This window comes from Lathamus discolor, chromosome 19 (genome assembly GCF_037157495.1).
Source record: "Lathamus discolor isolate bLatDis1 chromosome 19, bLatDis1.hap1, whole genome shotgun sequence".
NCBI classification, from domain to species: Eukaryota; Metazoa; Chordata; class Aves; order Psittaciformes; family Psittacidae; genus Lathamus; species Lathamus discolor.
Window position 1 is genome coordinate 4,668,140 of NC_088902.1, and position 14,862 is coordinate 4,683,001.

Here is a 14,862-nt window from a genome sequence, read left to right on the forward strand (position 1 = left end):
GAAGGGTTGACTGAGCTTTTCTTCTGTAATTTAATGTGAATGACTGTTCTAGAGAGCACAGATCTAGACCTCTTTATATCAAAGCTGCTTGCACAGTCTTGTGTTTCGGAATCCTGCTGAGTGGTGGGTGTAGGTTCGTGTGGAGTGAAAATGGGCAGGGAGACCATAAAGGAACCCTTAATGGAGGAGCAGGTAGAAGCTGTGTAGTTGTCAAGGTCAGGTGCTTTTTAGGGTTTTTATAGACCCCTGTTAAAATACAAGGAGCTGGTGGTTAAATTCTTGGTGTCCTGACTCCCACTGCAGCCCTGCTGGCAGTGACAAAGTAGGGGTTTGTTTGCAAAAGAGCAGTCTTGTCCTTCCTCTCCTTGTGTTCTGGCATTTCTTAGACCTTCAATTTGCCATCCCCAAAGAAACCTTCCTCCTCTATGGCCACAGGTTGGGTTTCTGCCACTTCTCAGGGCTGGAGGCTCATGGGCAGGCCTGGCAGGGAGCAGAGCCAACATCAGGTAGCATGTGGGCACATGGGGTGGCAGCAGTGGGGTGTTGCGCTGGCTCTCACTGTCTGCTGAAAGGAGGGCGTCTGAGTGGTTCTGTGCTTGCAGAGTTGTCACGTAGATGCAGTTTTGGTTACCTTGGTGGACTTGGTTTAAGCTAATCAAAGGTACCTTGGTGGACTTGGTTTAAGCTAATCAAAGGTTAAGTTAAAGTCAACCACAAAGACTGGAGAGATAGCCTTTGAAACTGGGTAATGCACAAAGCCAGGATGTCCCGAGGCTGGTCTGAAACACGGGACTGTGGAAAGTCAAAGGTTTACTTCTCTTTTTAAGACGGAAACTTCCCTGCTTATCAAGAATTTTAGGATAGGAAGAGATGAATTCCTAAATAGATGCAGTTCTGTAGAAACATTTCTGTTCCCTTAACTCTGTGCACTTATGTGAGAACTGAAGTAAATTACACAGAAGAGGTGGAGGACCCTGTGGATTCCGACGGTAAAAACTTGTTAAACTACGCTTTTACCTTCTCTTTGGAATGAATGGACTTACCCAAACCTTCCTGTTGTCAAAATAGTGACTGAAACACTGCAGGAGATTGTGCTTAAGGGTATATTTATAGTGTTAGAACAGTGTCCATCACTTCTTTGCAAGTTACCTGTGGTTGTGCTCAATGAAGCTGCCTGATTTAAGATTTGTTATGACTCAAGGAGTGAGTTTTGTAACAATTTTGAGGTAAAAGTAATGGGACAAAAGAAACCCAAACAGGTTTGAGGTTGAGCTTAATCAGTTTTAATGAGGGGGGTGTGGTGAGGTAGGACGAGGTCAGGCATCCTCCTGGGGCTGCTGCTGTCCTTGCTAGTCCAGGAGTAAGAATAAACATCTCATCAGACTAGCTGATAGTATGTCATTATATTTGGCAGCCATTTTTATCTTTGTGTATATTAGCATATTCCGTCTTGGGGTTTATTTCACTTCTCCCTTTATGTTGGCATACACAGACGTGTTCTTTTGTCCTCACTTCTTTGTGCAGGTGAAGTATTGGGATTTGAAAATCTGGTGTTCAGCATATTTGAATTTGTCCATGCCTTGCTGGAAAACAATAAATTTAAGAGCACAGTGAAGAAGGCTTTGCCAGAGCTGATTTATTACATCCTCCTTTACATGCAGATCACAGAAGAGCAGGTGAGCATGTTTGTCTTGTGTAGGAAGCAAGTCAAATGAGAAAGTTAAAGCAGCTCATGTCCTGGGGAGAGTTTCAGTGCGGGTAAGCTGCTCTAAGAGGCTGTTTGGTCACTTTGCTGTGCCCAGGAGTTAGGGCCTTTGTCTTTTTGTTTAGGTAGATGTGCATAAAGCAGCACTCTGTTAATGTTCATCTGCTTCTCTCATTCCTTATCTATAAATAAAACTGTGTAGCATTGATTCCAGGTCAGTCATTAGTTCTGTCAAAATCTGGTCTCAAATGAGAAGCTAAGAGCAAGATGAGCTAAGAACAAAGAGAGAGTCTCTTCTTTTCAAAGGTTCCTCTGATAGAATATAAGAAAAAACACTTGAAGGTGATGACTTCTTGTGGCAGAGGAAAATTCTGGCAGTAGCTTTACAAGCTTGAGGTTACTGGGAACAGAAAAGCTTCTCTTTAACCTTGGTGTTTCATCGCCTCCTGACCCTTTTTGTCTCCTTTCTGGTTTAGATAAAAGTTTGGACTGCAAATCCACAGCAGTTTGTGGAGGATGAAGATGATGATACTTTTTCCTATACAGTGAGGATCGCTGCACAGGATCTGTTGCTGGTATGAAATGCGTTCCACATTTCGATGGAACCAAAATAATAACAAAGAAGAAACCTAGCTTCAGGAAGGGGATCTGGAGAAAAGGCCAACAGTTAAAAGTCTGTACAGATAAGTGCTGTCATTTCCTTCTGGGCAGGCTGTGGCTGCTGATTTCCAGAATGAGAGTGCATCTGCTTTGGCTGCAGCAGCTACAAGACATTTACAAGAAGCTGAGCAGGCTAAAAACAGTGGTGCTGAGCACTGGTAAGGAGATGGGTGTCATGATTTTTAAGTTCTCTGCTTTGGGATGAAGAAAGCCATTATCATAGCTTAGACCAAAAAAACCCCAGTTCCACTGCAAAATTTATAGTTGTTTCTTGAGCTGATGATAGAGGAAACACCTAAAGGCATCTGAATTCTTTTGCAGGTGGAAGATACACGAAGCATGTATGCTGGCCCTGGGCTCTGTGAAGTCTATTATTACAGACAGTGTGAAGAATGGTAGAATACATTTTGATATGCACGGCTTCCTGACTAATGTTGTTCTAGCAGACCTCAACCTTTCAGGTATATTGGATCTTGCTATTACTGAGAGTAAATGCTGAGTGCCAGACCTTGGAAATCTCTTACATACAAAAGTGTCCGATGAACCAGGTTGCTGTATGCATGTGATATACGTAATGCAGCTCTCTACATGTGGAAGAAACATAGAATCATAGAGCGTAAGTCCTAACTTGTGAGTTCACACATGCCACCAGATCTAAGTCACTTAAATGTGGGACAGTCATCAAAGAAAAGTGCATAGTGAGCAAGGCATGTAAAAACTGCTTCATTTACATATATTTACATATGTGGTATTGGGTTGTAAATGAGCTGTTGTGCTCTAGAAAGAGCTCATGGGGTCAGAATATAGATGGTTCTCAAAGGATATCCGTTTAGTGCTCAGTAATGGTAATAAGACAAAGAAATCTTGCATTTTCTAATGCTTGCTTAGAAAACAAAGCTCTTGCTGCACATCTTGCATGGAGTTTTTTATGTCCACATATTAAAATTAATACTTGCAAGAGTACTTATAATGGCAGTAAAGATGCTGAAAAATAGAGAGCATCATCTGTTTGAGAATAGCCTAAATAGATGAGGATACTTTGGGCCTGAAAAGGCGGAAGGATTGAGTGGGATAAAGATGAATCATACCTTGATAAGTATGAAGAGGTGAGTAGCTGCTGAGTGTTCACTGTTTCTCTGGTGCTGTTGAACGTTATGTTCCTTAATTGCAAGGTGATGGCTGGAAACTAGAAAAGCCATCTATGAAAAGATTGCTCCAGAAACACATAGAAATCTATGTGCTCCAGTTCTTTTTAATAAGCTGCTGCTATTTGCTGCTGTTGGGGAAAGAATATTGAGCTCAGTGAATAGGAACTGCTGAAAAAGCCGCCTTTCTCTTCCTTTACTGGTGTTCTGAAGGTCAGTAAAGCTGTATTGCAGTATTGAGGAACAGATTCACTGGAACTAGTTGAGGGAAAAAGGTTGTTTTAAAGCAAGTGAGAAGTTCCTTGAAATAACTGGGAAAATAAACTGGCTTCTGCCTATGAACAGAAATGACTTCTGTGCCTGCTGACTTGTCTTCTGTGTCGCAGCTTAGCATTTTCCTACCGGGCTGACAGGATTGCAGATAATGGATGGAAGCAGCTGTCATTTTAAACTCATAAAACTTAATTCTGAAACCACTGCGGTCTGTGTTTTGCTTCAGTGTCTCCTTTCCTCCTGGGCCGTGCTCTGTGGGCTGCCAGCCGTTTTACAGTGGCCATGTCTCCAGAGCTCATCCAGCAGTTCCTACAAGCTACTGTCAGTGGTCTCCATGAAACTCAGCCTCCTTCTGTGCGGATCTCTGCAGTCAGAGCTATCTGGGGGTAAGTAAAGCCCAAGGTATTCCAAAGCCCCAGGGGTACGTGATATAAATTACACTTACAAAACTGACAGGTTGAAATGTTAATAACGTTTCCGTATAGGCTGTGGAAGTATTTGCTTTGAATGAAATAGATGTCAATGGGTTTGTGGAGCACATGTCAGCAATAAGGGAAGTTTGGGGGTTTTTTATGCTGTTTTGTGAATAAGTTGCAAGAAGGAAAAGGGAGCCTCTGCTGTATTGAGTCTACAGTGAAAAATGAACATGAGTTCAGAAAACAGCCAACCACAAAAAAACCTTGCAGAGCACTGCTCCTTGCCATTCTCTCTATCCCCGAACCCCGTTGTCTTCTATTGGCACTGAAATGTTAATGAATAAATAGAGACTTACAACTTACTTATTCCTGAAGTTGTTATTTATCATTCTTTAGCTCACTTATAGGACATGGTGATTAAACACCCTGTAAGCAGTAAGTGTCTGTCTCGGACATCTTTCCTCAAGGTTTATTTTCTCCATTGATGGCAGCTCTTAAGAGAGAACTTCCTAGAAGGCGGTGGAAGCTTTTAACATCACTTGGTTCAACTCTGCTTCCGTCAGTCATTGGGGTGGAATGAGGAGGAAAGATAGCTGAGGTGTTGAGAGATCAAGGAATAGTAGACGGAAGGGGAAAAGTCCTGTAGGAGTGAACTTAAGGAAGAAGAATGGGTGGGGTGAGCTAATCCCTTATACATCATCTAGAGTTTAATGTATAAATCACTTTAATATGTTTATATTTTTGTATCACAAATTTCTTGTCTAGCTACTGTGACCAGCTGAAGATCTCTGAGAGCACCCATGTGTTGCAGCCTTTCCTTCCTAGCATTCTTGATGGACTGATCCACTTGGCTACTCAGTTCAGCTCGGAGGTCCTGAACCTGGTGATGGAGACGCTGTGCATTGTGTGCACCGTAGACCCAGCGTTTACAGCAAGCGTGGAGAACAAAATCTGCCCTTTCACCATCGCAATATTTTTGAAGTACAGTAATGGTATGTATCCAGGTTACACTCTCAAAGTCCAGTTGGTTTTGCTACTGAATCCTGGTGCTGGAAATTTAATCCACAATAATTGAGTGAATGTTGATTGATTATGGTAAAGCTGGAGGGGAAGCTTGCTGCTTTGCCTGTTAGAAATAGAGGTAGCAAAACTTGCAATGTGTTTGTTAGTATGTTTTAGTAAATGGTGCTTTCTCTCTCCAGATCCAGTTGTTGCTTCTCTTGCCCAAGATATCTTTAAGGAGCTAGCTCAGATAGAAGCCTGCCAGGGTCCAATGCAGATGAGGCTAATACCAACTCTTGTCAGCATCATGCAGGCCCCTGCTGACAAGATCCCAGCAGGGCTTTGTGCAGTAAGTGCTACAGTAGTACACGGTCTTAGCTGGAGATGATTCCCTGTTCTTTAATGTGTAGGATGGCTGGGCTGCAAAGAGCAGAAAGGTTGTTTTTGAACTGCTTTGGAACTTTGGTCATTGGTTGAAGCTTCTTTGTGGAGAGAGGGCAAACTGCAGGTGGGGGGAGATGCTTCCGAAATCTAACTTTAAGCTGCAGCTCTGGCCTTCTTCCAGCCCATATCTTCTTCCAGTATATCCCAAGTCACGTTGCTTTGACATAGCCACCTTTCACCATTAAGTCTCCTCCTTCCGGTGGAATGTTCTCCAGCAGGCCACAAGACTGTTCCTTGCGCTTTGTTCTAAGGCTTTTTCTGATTTATGCATCAGATACCTATAAATTGCTGAAGATAAAATTCTGCAGGTTTGTAGTTGCTATAAAAAGTCCCCTTGTAAATGAGTAAGCAATGACTGTGTGGAATCACTGTACAGAATTCAACCCATAAACATCTTTATAATATGCTTATAATCTGCTTACTGATTGGTATGACTGTAACAATTGCTTATGGGTAATTAAAATCAATTTAAATCAATACAAACGAAGCGGAACGAGTCAGCTGGCACAGTTCTCTGCTGGACTGATTCACGTGCATCAGCCTGCTGTGAAAGTGTGTGCCATGGGTTTTTTTACAATGCTTTTGATGTTTGTACTATGTTATGAACTTTCAGAGCATGCACTGCGTGTGGCGTCAGACACCCTGATGCTGGCATGCACGGCTCCAGGGTTCTCTGATCTTAAATATATTCTGGACTGTACAATCGGGATGTGGTACTGGTTCACATCCCTGCAGTTCATGCCTTTGATGCTTACACCAGTGGTGCTGACTTAGCATGCTATGGCTGCTGCAGTAACAATGCTTTTGTTCCTGTTTTCCTTTCAGACCTCTATTGATATACTGACCACGGTTGTAAGGAATACAAAGCCTCCTCTGTCCCAGCTCCTGATCTGCCAAGCATTCCCTGCAGTAGCTCAGTGCAGCTTGAACACTGATGACAATGCTACAATGCAGGTAACATGGGGTGGATGGGAAGGATTGTGGGGCTATGCAAGTCCAAGAGAGGTGACCAAGACAGACAGGTCTTAAGGGAGCCCAAGCTTTGCTTGCCAACAGCCATATCAGTACCTCCTCAGTCTTTCTGCCTTCTGCAGTTTATCATCAGAGTACTGCTGTTCAGGGGCCTGCAGTGACTTCTGGTGATCATTCCTTAATTTGGAGTTTGCAAAGCAGCAGCCTTGCTCTTTTTTTTCTATTTTAGGGAGCACATTAAAAAAACCAAAACAAAGCCCAAAACTGACATGAAAAAAACCCAAACCTTTTTGCTTTTCTTCCCCCACAATAACTTTCATCGCACCTAGGAATGACAGAAGTTGTGTTCAGGAGCATGCTCAGGCACAGGAAAGCAAAAGACCTTCTGTGTAGAAGACCTCCCAGACCTTCTCCTTCTCCTGTACTCATTTAGGTGGGAAGGGGAGGGGGGACTTCCGTTAAACTGAGCCAGGTATGGGCTGGAGGGAGAGCAAGGATTCATCTCCATCAGCAGTAGTGCCTGAGCTACTTGCTGGGCAGCTCTGCTCTTACCTGGTGATGTCTTTAGAGTATTAAAACAAGAAAGAAAAAGATTCAGAGGCTGCAAGTGCAGGGTGCCTTTTCATTCCAGCTACCAGCTGGCGTTTGAATAGTAAAGCTGGTTTCATTCCTTGCATAAAGAGTTTTATAGCTACCCTTTGCCTTGTGAATACAGCCCATAGGAATGGCTTTCCCTAAGCAAGGTTCCAGTAAGAATAGGTTGGAGACCAGCAAGAAGAGCTTGGAGAGCAGCATGCTGGTTGCTCTGCTGGATCTTTGTTGTAAGAAGAATTCAGAAAGATTGCAGCTTGGCTGCTGGGTTGTGTAATGTTTGTGCTACTCAACCAGTGCTACAAAACACGATGGATGCTGTCTCCATCTTTCACTGGTTAGAATCTCTTGGGATTTCTCGAGGTAGCAAGACTGGCCCAAAACTGCAGCTGCTTCAGGTGGTCTTTGTATTTCCCAGATGATCTCTTGGAGAACTGCCTCAGCAGTGAAGAGTTTTGTACTTGATGATCAACTGAATTCTGTAGAATTCACTCATTTTACTGCACATTAGAGAGCTCCGGTCTCTTACAGATGCCACCATCTGTGAGACCGTCTGAAACCCTTAACTGTGTTCATCTCGGTTAAGGGTCTGTTTGAGGTGATGAAAGGGGATGTCTTCCCATGCCTCCCCACTCCCTTACCTACAAAGGGAAGTTCTAACACGGTACTTCTCTTGTCCAGAATGGTGGCGAGTGTCTGCGCGCATACGTCTCGGTGGCACTGGAGCAAATTGCCCAATGGCATGATGAGCAAGGCCACAATGGACTGTGGTATGTGATGCAGGTGGTGAGCCAGCTTCTAGATCCAAGGACCTCAGAATTCACTGCTGCCTTCGTGGGCAGATTGGTCTCCACTTTAATTTCAAAAGCAGGAAGTGAGCTGGGAGAGAATCTGGACCAGATCCTGAGAGCTATCCTAAGCAAGATGCAGCAAGCGGAGACGCTCAGTGTGATGCAGGTGAGATGCTCAGCATGATGCAGGGGAGCAGGCTGGTACCCAGGACAGGAAGGAGAAATGTCAGCAAAAGAAATTGTCATCATGTATTTGAAGGATAAATGACTGGGAGTTGAGACTGGGGGGTTTGGGGGTGATTAAATACTGCTGTTGACTGCAGTAGGTTATTGCCTGCTTTTGTAGCAGTGTCTTGCAGATGGTTGTACTTCCTCTTCCTCTTGGGGTTGGTAAGCACAGCCTCCATCCTGCAGGAAACTCAGTTACTCAAATACTTGGTACAACATTTTCAGCTGTTAAATGATGCACATCTAATACTTCCTTCCTCCTGCTGTAGTCCTTGATTATGGTGTTTGCTCACTTGGTTCACTCCCAACTGGAACCACTCCTGGAGTTCCTCTGTAGTCTCCCCGGCCCAACTGGCAAGCCTGCCTTGGAGTTTGTCATGGCTGAATGGATGAGCCGGCAGCACTTGTTCTATGGGCAGTATGAAGGCAAAGTCAGGTAGGATGTTTGATAATCTGTGTATTAACAAACTAATGCACAGATCATCCTGTTAATGACTGGTCATCCTGTTGCAACTGAATGCAGTGGGTGTGAGGGGACGAGGAGCTGGATCACACTTAGGTTTGTGTGTGTCAGCATTGGGTTAGCTTAGCCTAGGAGAGCTGTGATAACTGCAGCAATCTCTGATCCTCCTCCAATTGCTCCTCTTGCTGCCTGGTGTTTCTGTGCTGGAACAGGCTGACCCAAGGGGGAAGCAGTGTCACTTGCCAGCACAGGAGTGCTTCTGAGGTTGAACTTTGGTGAATGGGATGAGAAGAGCTTCCAGACAGGAATTTGCCTCTGTAGAGCAGAGTTTTGGGCCATTGTAGAGGGTTTCCTAGGAGAATTTGGTGATTTCTTGTTGATTTAATGATCTCTTAGAAGTCAATAAAGAAATCACCAGAAACAGTTTTCTCTCCGTTTTTCTCTCCCTTCTGCTGTAGGAGCACATTTGTGTTCTGATGGAGGCAGAGTACTGTATTCTAAAGCATTAAATGCTCTGTAGCAGTTTAAATTGTGCTGCAGCTGCTGTCTTTGATTTCTCTGGCAATGTGAAGCCCAACAGACCACTCTTAGGGGTCTCACCAGCTAATAACTCACTTCATAGTATGCATTGGTGTGGTGTTGTTCTAAGGCAGTCATATAGGCTGTGAAATAACAAGAAAAAGCATGTGTAAAATAGAATTTGTGAGTGATCATGCAGAGCAGGAGGCTGTCTGATGTGGGGATCTGGTGCTGGTCACACTCGGTCTGTTTCGTCCTTAAGAGCAGTGGTTTATCCCCGCTGTGCCAGAGTGGGGTTGTCTGCAGGATCCCCTGAGACTGCTTATGGCCACAGGGAAAAGCCAAGGCTGACACTGACAGGAAGAACAAGGTTAAACTTTGTTCAGTGCTGCCTCCGTATTGTCCCAGGTTGGAGTTGTTTACATCCAGATGGCTTGGCAGGGCCCCACACTTTAGTCAAAGTCATCCTCAGTATGGCTGGAAAACAGCCTGGAACTGGAGAAGGTTTGAATGTGTGGAGTAGAAACCTGAGCAGCAGAGTGAAAAGAACACGTGAAGGCACTGAAGGAGCACATTAGAAGGTCTGAGTGTAGCAGAGCTGCGAAGGACCAGAAGTGAGAAAGAGCTCTGAGACTGGAGAAAAGTAGAAGAGATGTTCATGGCTGCAGGTCAACTGCATCACTGTTTTCTTGCCAGTGCTGTCCTCTTAGTTCCATCTTCAGCTGCGCATGGTGTTTTAGGAGCGTGTTTAACCTCGTGGCCCTTCTGAACTGGAAAAACCTTTAATGTATGTGTGCACTGTTTAATGGTGTTTAATCCAAAGCTTTGTCAGTCTTTGGCTTGCTGTGCAGGTCAGGAGGTGAGCCCAGTTTCAGATATAAAGCAGGAGAAATAGGGCTGGTTCCTTAACGCTTGTTTTTGGCAAAAAGTGTAGAACACAGGGCATCTGAAGGTCTGCTCTGGAGATGTGTTCACTGTGAAAGCCAGACTGTTCAGGGCAATTCTGATCTGTAATTCTCCTATTCCCTGCTCCCAGTTCTGTGGCATTGTGCAAACTCCTCCAGTATGGCATCAATACAGATGACAAGCGGCTGCAGGACATTAGGGTAAAGGGAGAAGAAATCTTTAACATGGATGAGGGAATACGGACACGGTCAAAGTCAGCCAAAAGTAAGTAATCATTTGGCTGTATTTTTTTCCTGTTAGATGGTGTAAAAGGCTTTAAAATAGACCTTGTAGGTCCCAGGAGGCTGGGGGGCGTATTTCCTACAGAAGGTGCATGTTGATATTTAGAGCTAATCCGTACGACGTGTATTTAACATCTCCATAATTTGCCTTAATTCCGCCAAAGACTGATTTGGAAGACTCCTGATGTCTCTAATTGAATACAAACGGATGAGATGATTATGGGATAGGGCGTTATTCAATGCTATTTTGCATCTTCCTGTTCCATGTAATGAGATAGAATTGATAATTTCATGACACCCGGTAGCTTCTGTGAGTGGAAAGTGTGGTTAGAAAACGCATTTGTCTTATTTTGAATTGGCTGAACCCCAAACCTTTGGAGATTGCTCTCTAGAGATTGAAATATTAAATCCGAGAGAGCCCTGGGCAGGGCTGGGCTTCAAACAGAAATCAAAATGCATGAAAAAAACCCCAAACAATCATCCCAAAACCCCCCAACCCGACAAAGCCAGGCCTGGTTTTAACAACCTCCTATTAAAAGCAGTGTGAATATATCTTTTTATTCTCTTGCAGATCCTGAGCGCTGGACAAACATTCCTCTGTTAGTAAAAATCCTAAAATTGATAATAAATGAGCTCTCGAATGCAATGGAAGCGAATGCATCCAGGCAGACACCTGCAGATTGGAGCCAGGGTAAAATACCGGGCTTGCTTCTCTCTTTGCATGGCTTAAATCTACTTTGTAATCTCTTCAGAAGCGTTCACAGTAATAAGAAGTTCACAATAGTAAATAGTAGACCTGTAATTACAAAGGCTTAAAGAGTGATCTGGAGTGTAAGGTCAGTCAGTGTTGTGTATCCTCACGTCTGAAAATCATCGGGGGCTAGTTTGGAAGATGGGAGCTGAGTGTGTGCCAGTAACACTCCTTTCTTGGTGTATCTGCTTTGCCTTTCTTCCTCCCTGCTTCACTCATCCATTCTTGCTGCTGCTTTTTGCTCGGCTCCAGTTCTCGAGTCACTCATTCCAAAGGGATAGAAAGGCTGCAGGTGCTTCCCCTCACCCACCTCCACAAGCAGAGATGTTTGCCTGACAGCCATGGTCCCTGCAGCGATCAACAGGCTGGAGCTCTTGGGTTTGGATTAGTTCTTGAATTGTTTTTTTCCTAAACAGATGATTCAAATGACATGTGGGAGGACCAGGAAGAGGATGAGGATGAAGATGAAGGCTTAGCAGGACAGTTCTTATCAGATATTCTTTCCACAAACAAGTATGGTAAGTAACAGCTTTAAAGTGCTCACTCAAAGCAAACAAGGAGTAGATGACATGCTAATCAGTTTTCTTTCCTTGAGAGCAGCTCAACAGAGGCTGCAGGCAAGGGGAAGGAAATGCCACAGCAGGGCTTTGAGTAGGGGCCTTGCCTGTAAGAGGAATGTGTCTTTGAATAGCACAATGATTGACTGAGAGTTCACATGCTGAGTGAGCTGCACGTTGCTGTGAGGTTCGTGCAGGTACTTCTTCTAAGGAGAACACTGATGCTCAAAGATGTGGACGTGACCTTGGAATGACAGTGTTGTAGAAGTGGATGAGCTTGCTGGTGGAGTAACCTTGAGAAAGGGTTGCTGCATAAAGATGGAGCAGGTGTATCATCTCCTTTCCTCTTCCCTCCAGTTTGCATATAGTCCTAAAGGGAGAACCTTACAGGCGAATACAATAAGGGAGACCTCTCATATTAGCACAGAATTGGAAATGTGTCACCCTCACATAAGATTAAGGCAGTGCACGTAACTAACCAACCTGCCTGTCCAGTGTCCTGTGTATGCTCATCTCACTTGTGTGTCTTTGAGACTCCCCCCGTGACCCATCTCATTCTGGGATTTGATGTTTCCGGTCATGTCAAGTTAAGGAGTGAATGTTCTGGATAGGATATTATTTCTTTTACCCAGCAGCACTAGAACTGTTTATTTTTGGACCCTTGGATTTCGACAGTAGTCACAAGGAATACTTCCTAAGATGTATTGCTCTGTTTGATGTTAAAACCTGCTGATTTGCCTCTGACAGATGAGGATTACTATGAAGACGATGAAGAGGATGATCCAGATGCATTAAAGGACCCTCTTTATCAAATAGATCTCCAGGTGATGCTCTAGAATAAGGGGTTTATTAATCAGATTCCTGTCATTCCTTATAAACCTGATTTTTTTCTCTGTTGTACTTGAACAAAACTGTACACCACTGGAAACAGCAGCTATTATTGATTGTTATCCCCAGGGTACTCAGTGCATTGAAATCACTTTGGAAAGTGCTGAGTATCCCAAGAATGCCTGGAGCTATTTTTTCTTGCTGGATCAATATGTATAACTTGGAAATGGGACTGAACAAAAGGCTTTGATCAGAGGGAGATGAGACTCTTCTACCCATGAGCTTCACAGCTGTTTGCTGAAGTCAGAAGTAGATTGGAGACAGAGCATGATAGAATTGCTCACTGCATTGGAGCTGTTCCCTTCCAGTCAGTCCCTCTCTGAATCTTTGCTCCTGCTTTTTACCACCATCTGGCAGCTGCTTTTAGCCTTTCCCTTTGCTGCTGCTCATCCTTTTTGCACCACAGACCTGTTCCCTGCAATCCCTTTGTCTCGGTGCATGTTGAGGTTTTTCCTGTCATGTGTGTAAGAAACAGAATTCCCAAAGTGACGTGATGCTAACTGGCTCTTTGCATCTTCCTTTCAGGCCTATCTCACTGATTTCCTCTGCCAGTTTGCACAGCAGCCTTGCTATGCAATGTTTTCAGACCATCTCAATGAGAATGAAAAGCGAGTGCTACAGGCCATTGGGATATAAACCCACCCGAGAGACCACACCGATCATATCTGAACAAGGCTTATTCCACGTTTTATGACTGAACATAAAACATTTTCCAGTGTCTGCCTGCTTGTTGCAGGTGGATGACGGCCTCGTTGCGATGTATTGAGCCTCATCTTAACGTGAATCTGGTAAGGGAAGGAATGCTAAGCAAGCAGCAAGGACAGAAGTCTGTAGAGCTTTGCACATTGGTCTCACCATGGGAGCACTTTCATTTTCCACAGTAACTTTCCAGGAAGTTCTGAAAGATACAAAAATGTGTCCTTAATATTTTTTAAAGCAAACTGTCTCTGCCTGTGAAGAGGCACGCAACTGAGCTCCCCCCAGCACAGCTGGACAGAGAAAGGAACTGGGTCACTTAACAGGTTGCTTGGATGTATCTTGAGAAGTCAGAAGGTTGGTCCTCTTCGTGCTCAGATGCCACAGGGTAAATATCTCGATCTCACAGTGTGACTTCTTTTTATAGACCTATAGACTCTTTAATCAGAGATGACTGAATGGTGTGGAACCTGTTTACAGGAGTTTGGATGGGAGGCTGAGACAATAAACCCAAATGCATATCTTCTTTCCTGTTGTGGATGGGGCTTTGTCACTCACGTCTCTGTCCAGTCCCATGGGAGCAGCTCTTTACTGATGCTTTGTGTGCACATGCTCAGAGGAAGCTACCACTGACATTTCTCTTCCTGTGGCATGTGGCTACTAAAGACTTTGGTTTTATGGAACACAAGGAGCCACAATTTTCAGGGGAATAAAACCTAATTGTATTTAACCTACTCGCTCTATGGCAGCCACTCTGAACTACTTTGCTTCCTTCACACTCTTGTGTGTGTTTTTATAGAGTGGTAAATACCATTTGCAGATTGATTTATCCCGTAAGGACAGCGTGATGTATCTCACAACACCTCTCTGCCTTTGGATCCCTTTGGGGAAAATGAAAATAAAACTATTAAAATGCACATTGGTATCCTTCTTACGAGACAGATTGCAAAGGCATTTGCACTTCTTTCCTGAAGTTGCTTTTTGAGACACATTTCTCCTTAGGAAACTTTGTGCATGTGCAGCCCAGAGGATGTTGGGGGATTTCACACGAGGCACCTGGACAGAAAGGGAGTCCTGTAATGGCTGCATCTTCTGCTTAAAAGAAAAGGCTGACCCATTATAGAGTTTCCTTTCTTAAGGAAGGTACTTGCTGTTCCTTTGTGGAATAATACGCTTCGCAGTTGTATCTACAAAGCTCCAAAGAGCTGGAGTCATTCTGTACCTAACACAGTCTAGCTTTTCACTTTTTTACCAGGAAGGGATAATAAATTAACTTTTTAACAGACAAAGATGGCACAATTTGTTTAGTGTGTGTGGGAAAGGTGGAAAAACACCCCGGAATTCCAAGGCAGAGCTTGCTCCCTGCTCCCACCCTGACCCAGCTCATTGCACCTGAGAAGGGGCAGACTTTGGGGGGGGGGGTATCCCCCACCTTTCACTGCAGCCTCATCTGAACCGTCCTTGGGTTCTCCATGGGTTTGTGTGAACAGCACCATGGGAAGCAGGATCTGAAGCCTGATTTGTGTGTGTGTGTCCGTGTGAGTGTCTCCTAAGGTAGAAGCTCTGATTAATGC

At 44.2% G+C, this 14,862-nt stretch overlaps 1 protein-coding gene across 1 annotated transcript in view; it reads left to right on the forward strand.

Annotated features, from left to right (window-relative positions):
- IPO9 (importin 9) overlaps nucleotides 1-14,577 on the forward strand; it is a 29,089-nt gene extending 14,512 nt beyond the window's left edge. The window contains exons 9-24 of the mRNA XM_065698069.1: nucleotides 931-989; nucleotides 1,525-1,676; nucleotides 2,182-2,280; nucleotides 2,417-2,523; nucleotides 2,687-2,826; nucleotides 4,010-4,169; nucleotides 4,965-5,191; nucleotides 5,402-5,550; nucleotides 6,471-6,599; nucleotides 7,890-8,165; nucleotides 8,497-8,663; nucleotides 10,246-10,379; nucleotides 10,968-11,087; nucleotides 11,564-11,665; nucleotides 12,452-12,528; nucleotides 13,118-14,577. Of these exons, the coding sequence (XP_065554141.1) occupies nucleotides 931-989; nucleotides 1,525-1,676; nucleotides 2,182-2,280; nucleotides 2,417-2,523; nucleotides 2,687-2,826; nucleotides 4,010-4,169; nucleotides 4,965-5,191; nucleotides 5,402-5,550; nucleotides 6,471-6,599; nucleotides 7,890-8,165; nucleotides 8,497-8,663; nucleotides 10,246-10,379; nucleotides 10,968-11,087; nucleotides 11,564-11,665; nucleotides 12,452-12,528; nucleotides 13,118-13,228 (2,209 nt within the window). The 3' untranslated portion in view covers nucleotides 13,229-14,577. The remainder of the gene's footprint in view (nucleotides 1-930; nucleotides 990-1,524; nucleotides 1,677-2,181; nucleotides 2,281-2,416; nucleotides 2,524-2,686; nucleotides 2,827-4,009; nucleotides 4,170-4,964; nucleotides 5,192-5,401; nucleotides 5,551-6,470; nucleotides 6,600-7,889; nucleotides 8,166-8,496; nucleotides 8,664-10,245; nucleotides 10,380-10,967; nucleotides 11,088-11,563; nucleotides 11,666-12,451; nucleotides 12,529-13,117) is intronic.
- Nucleotides 14,578-14,862: the final 285 nt, after the last annotated feature.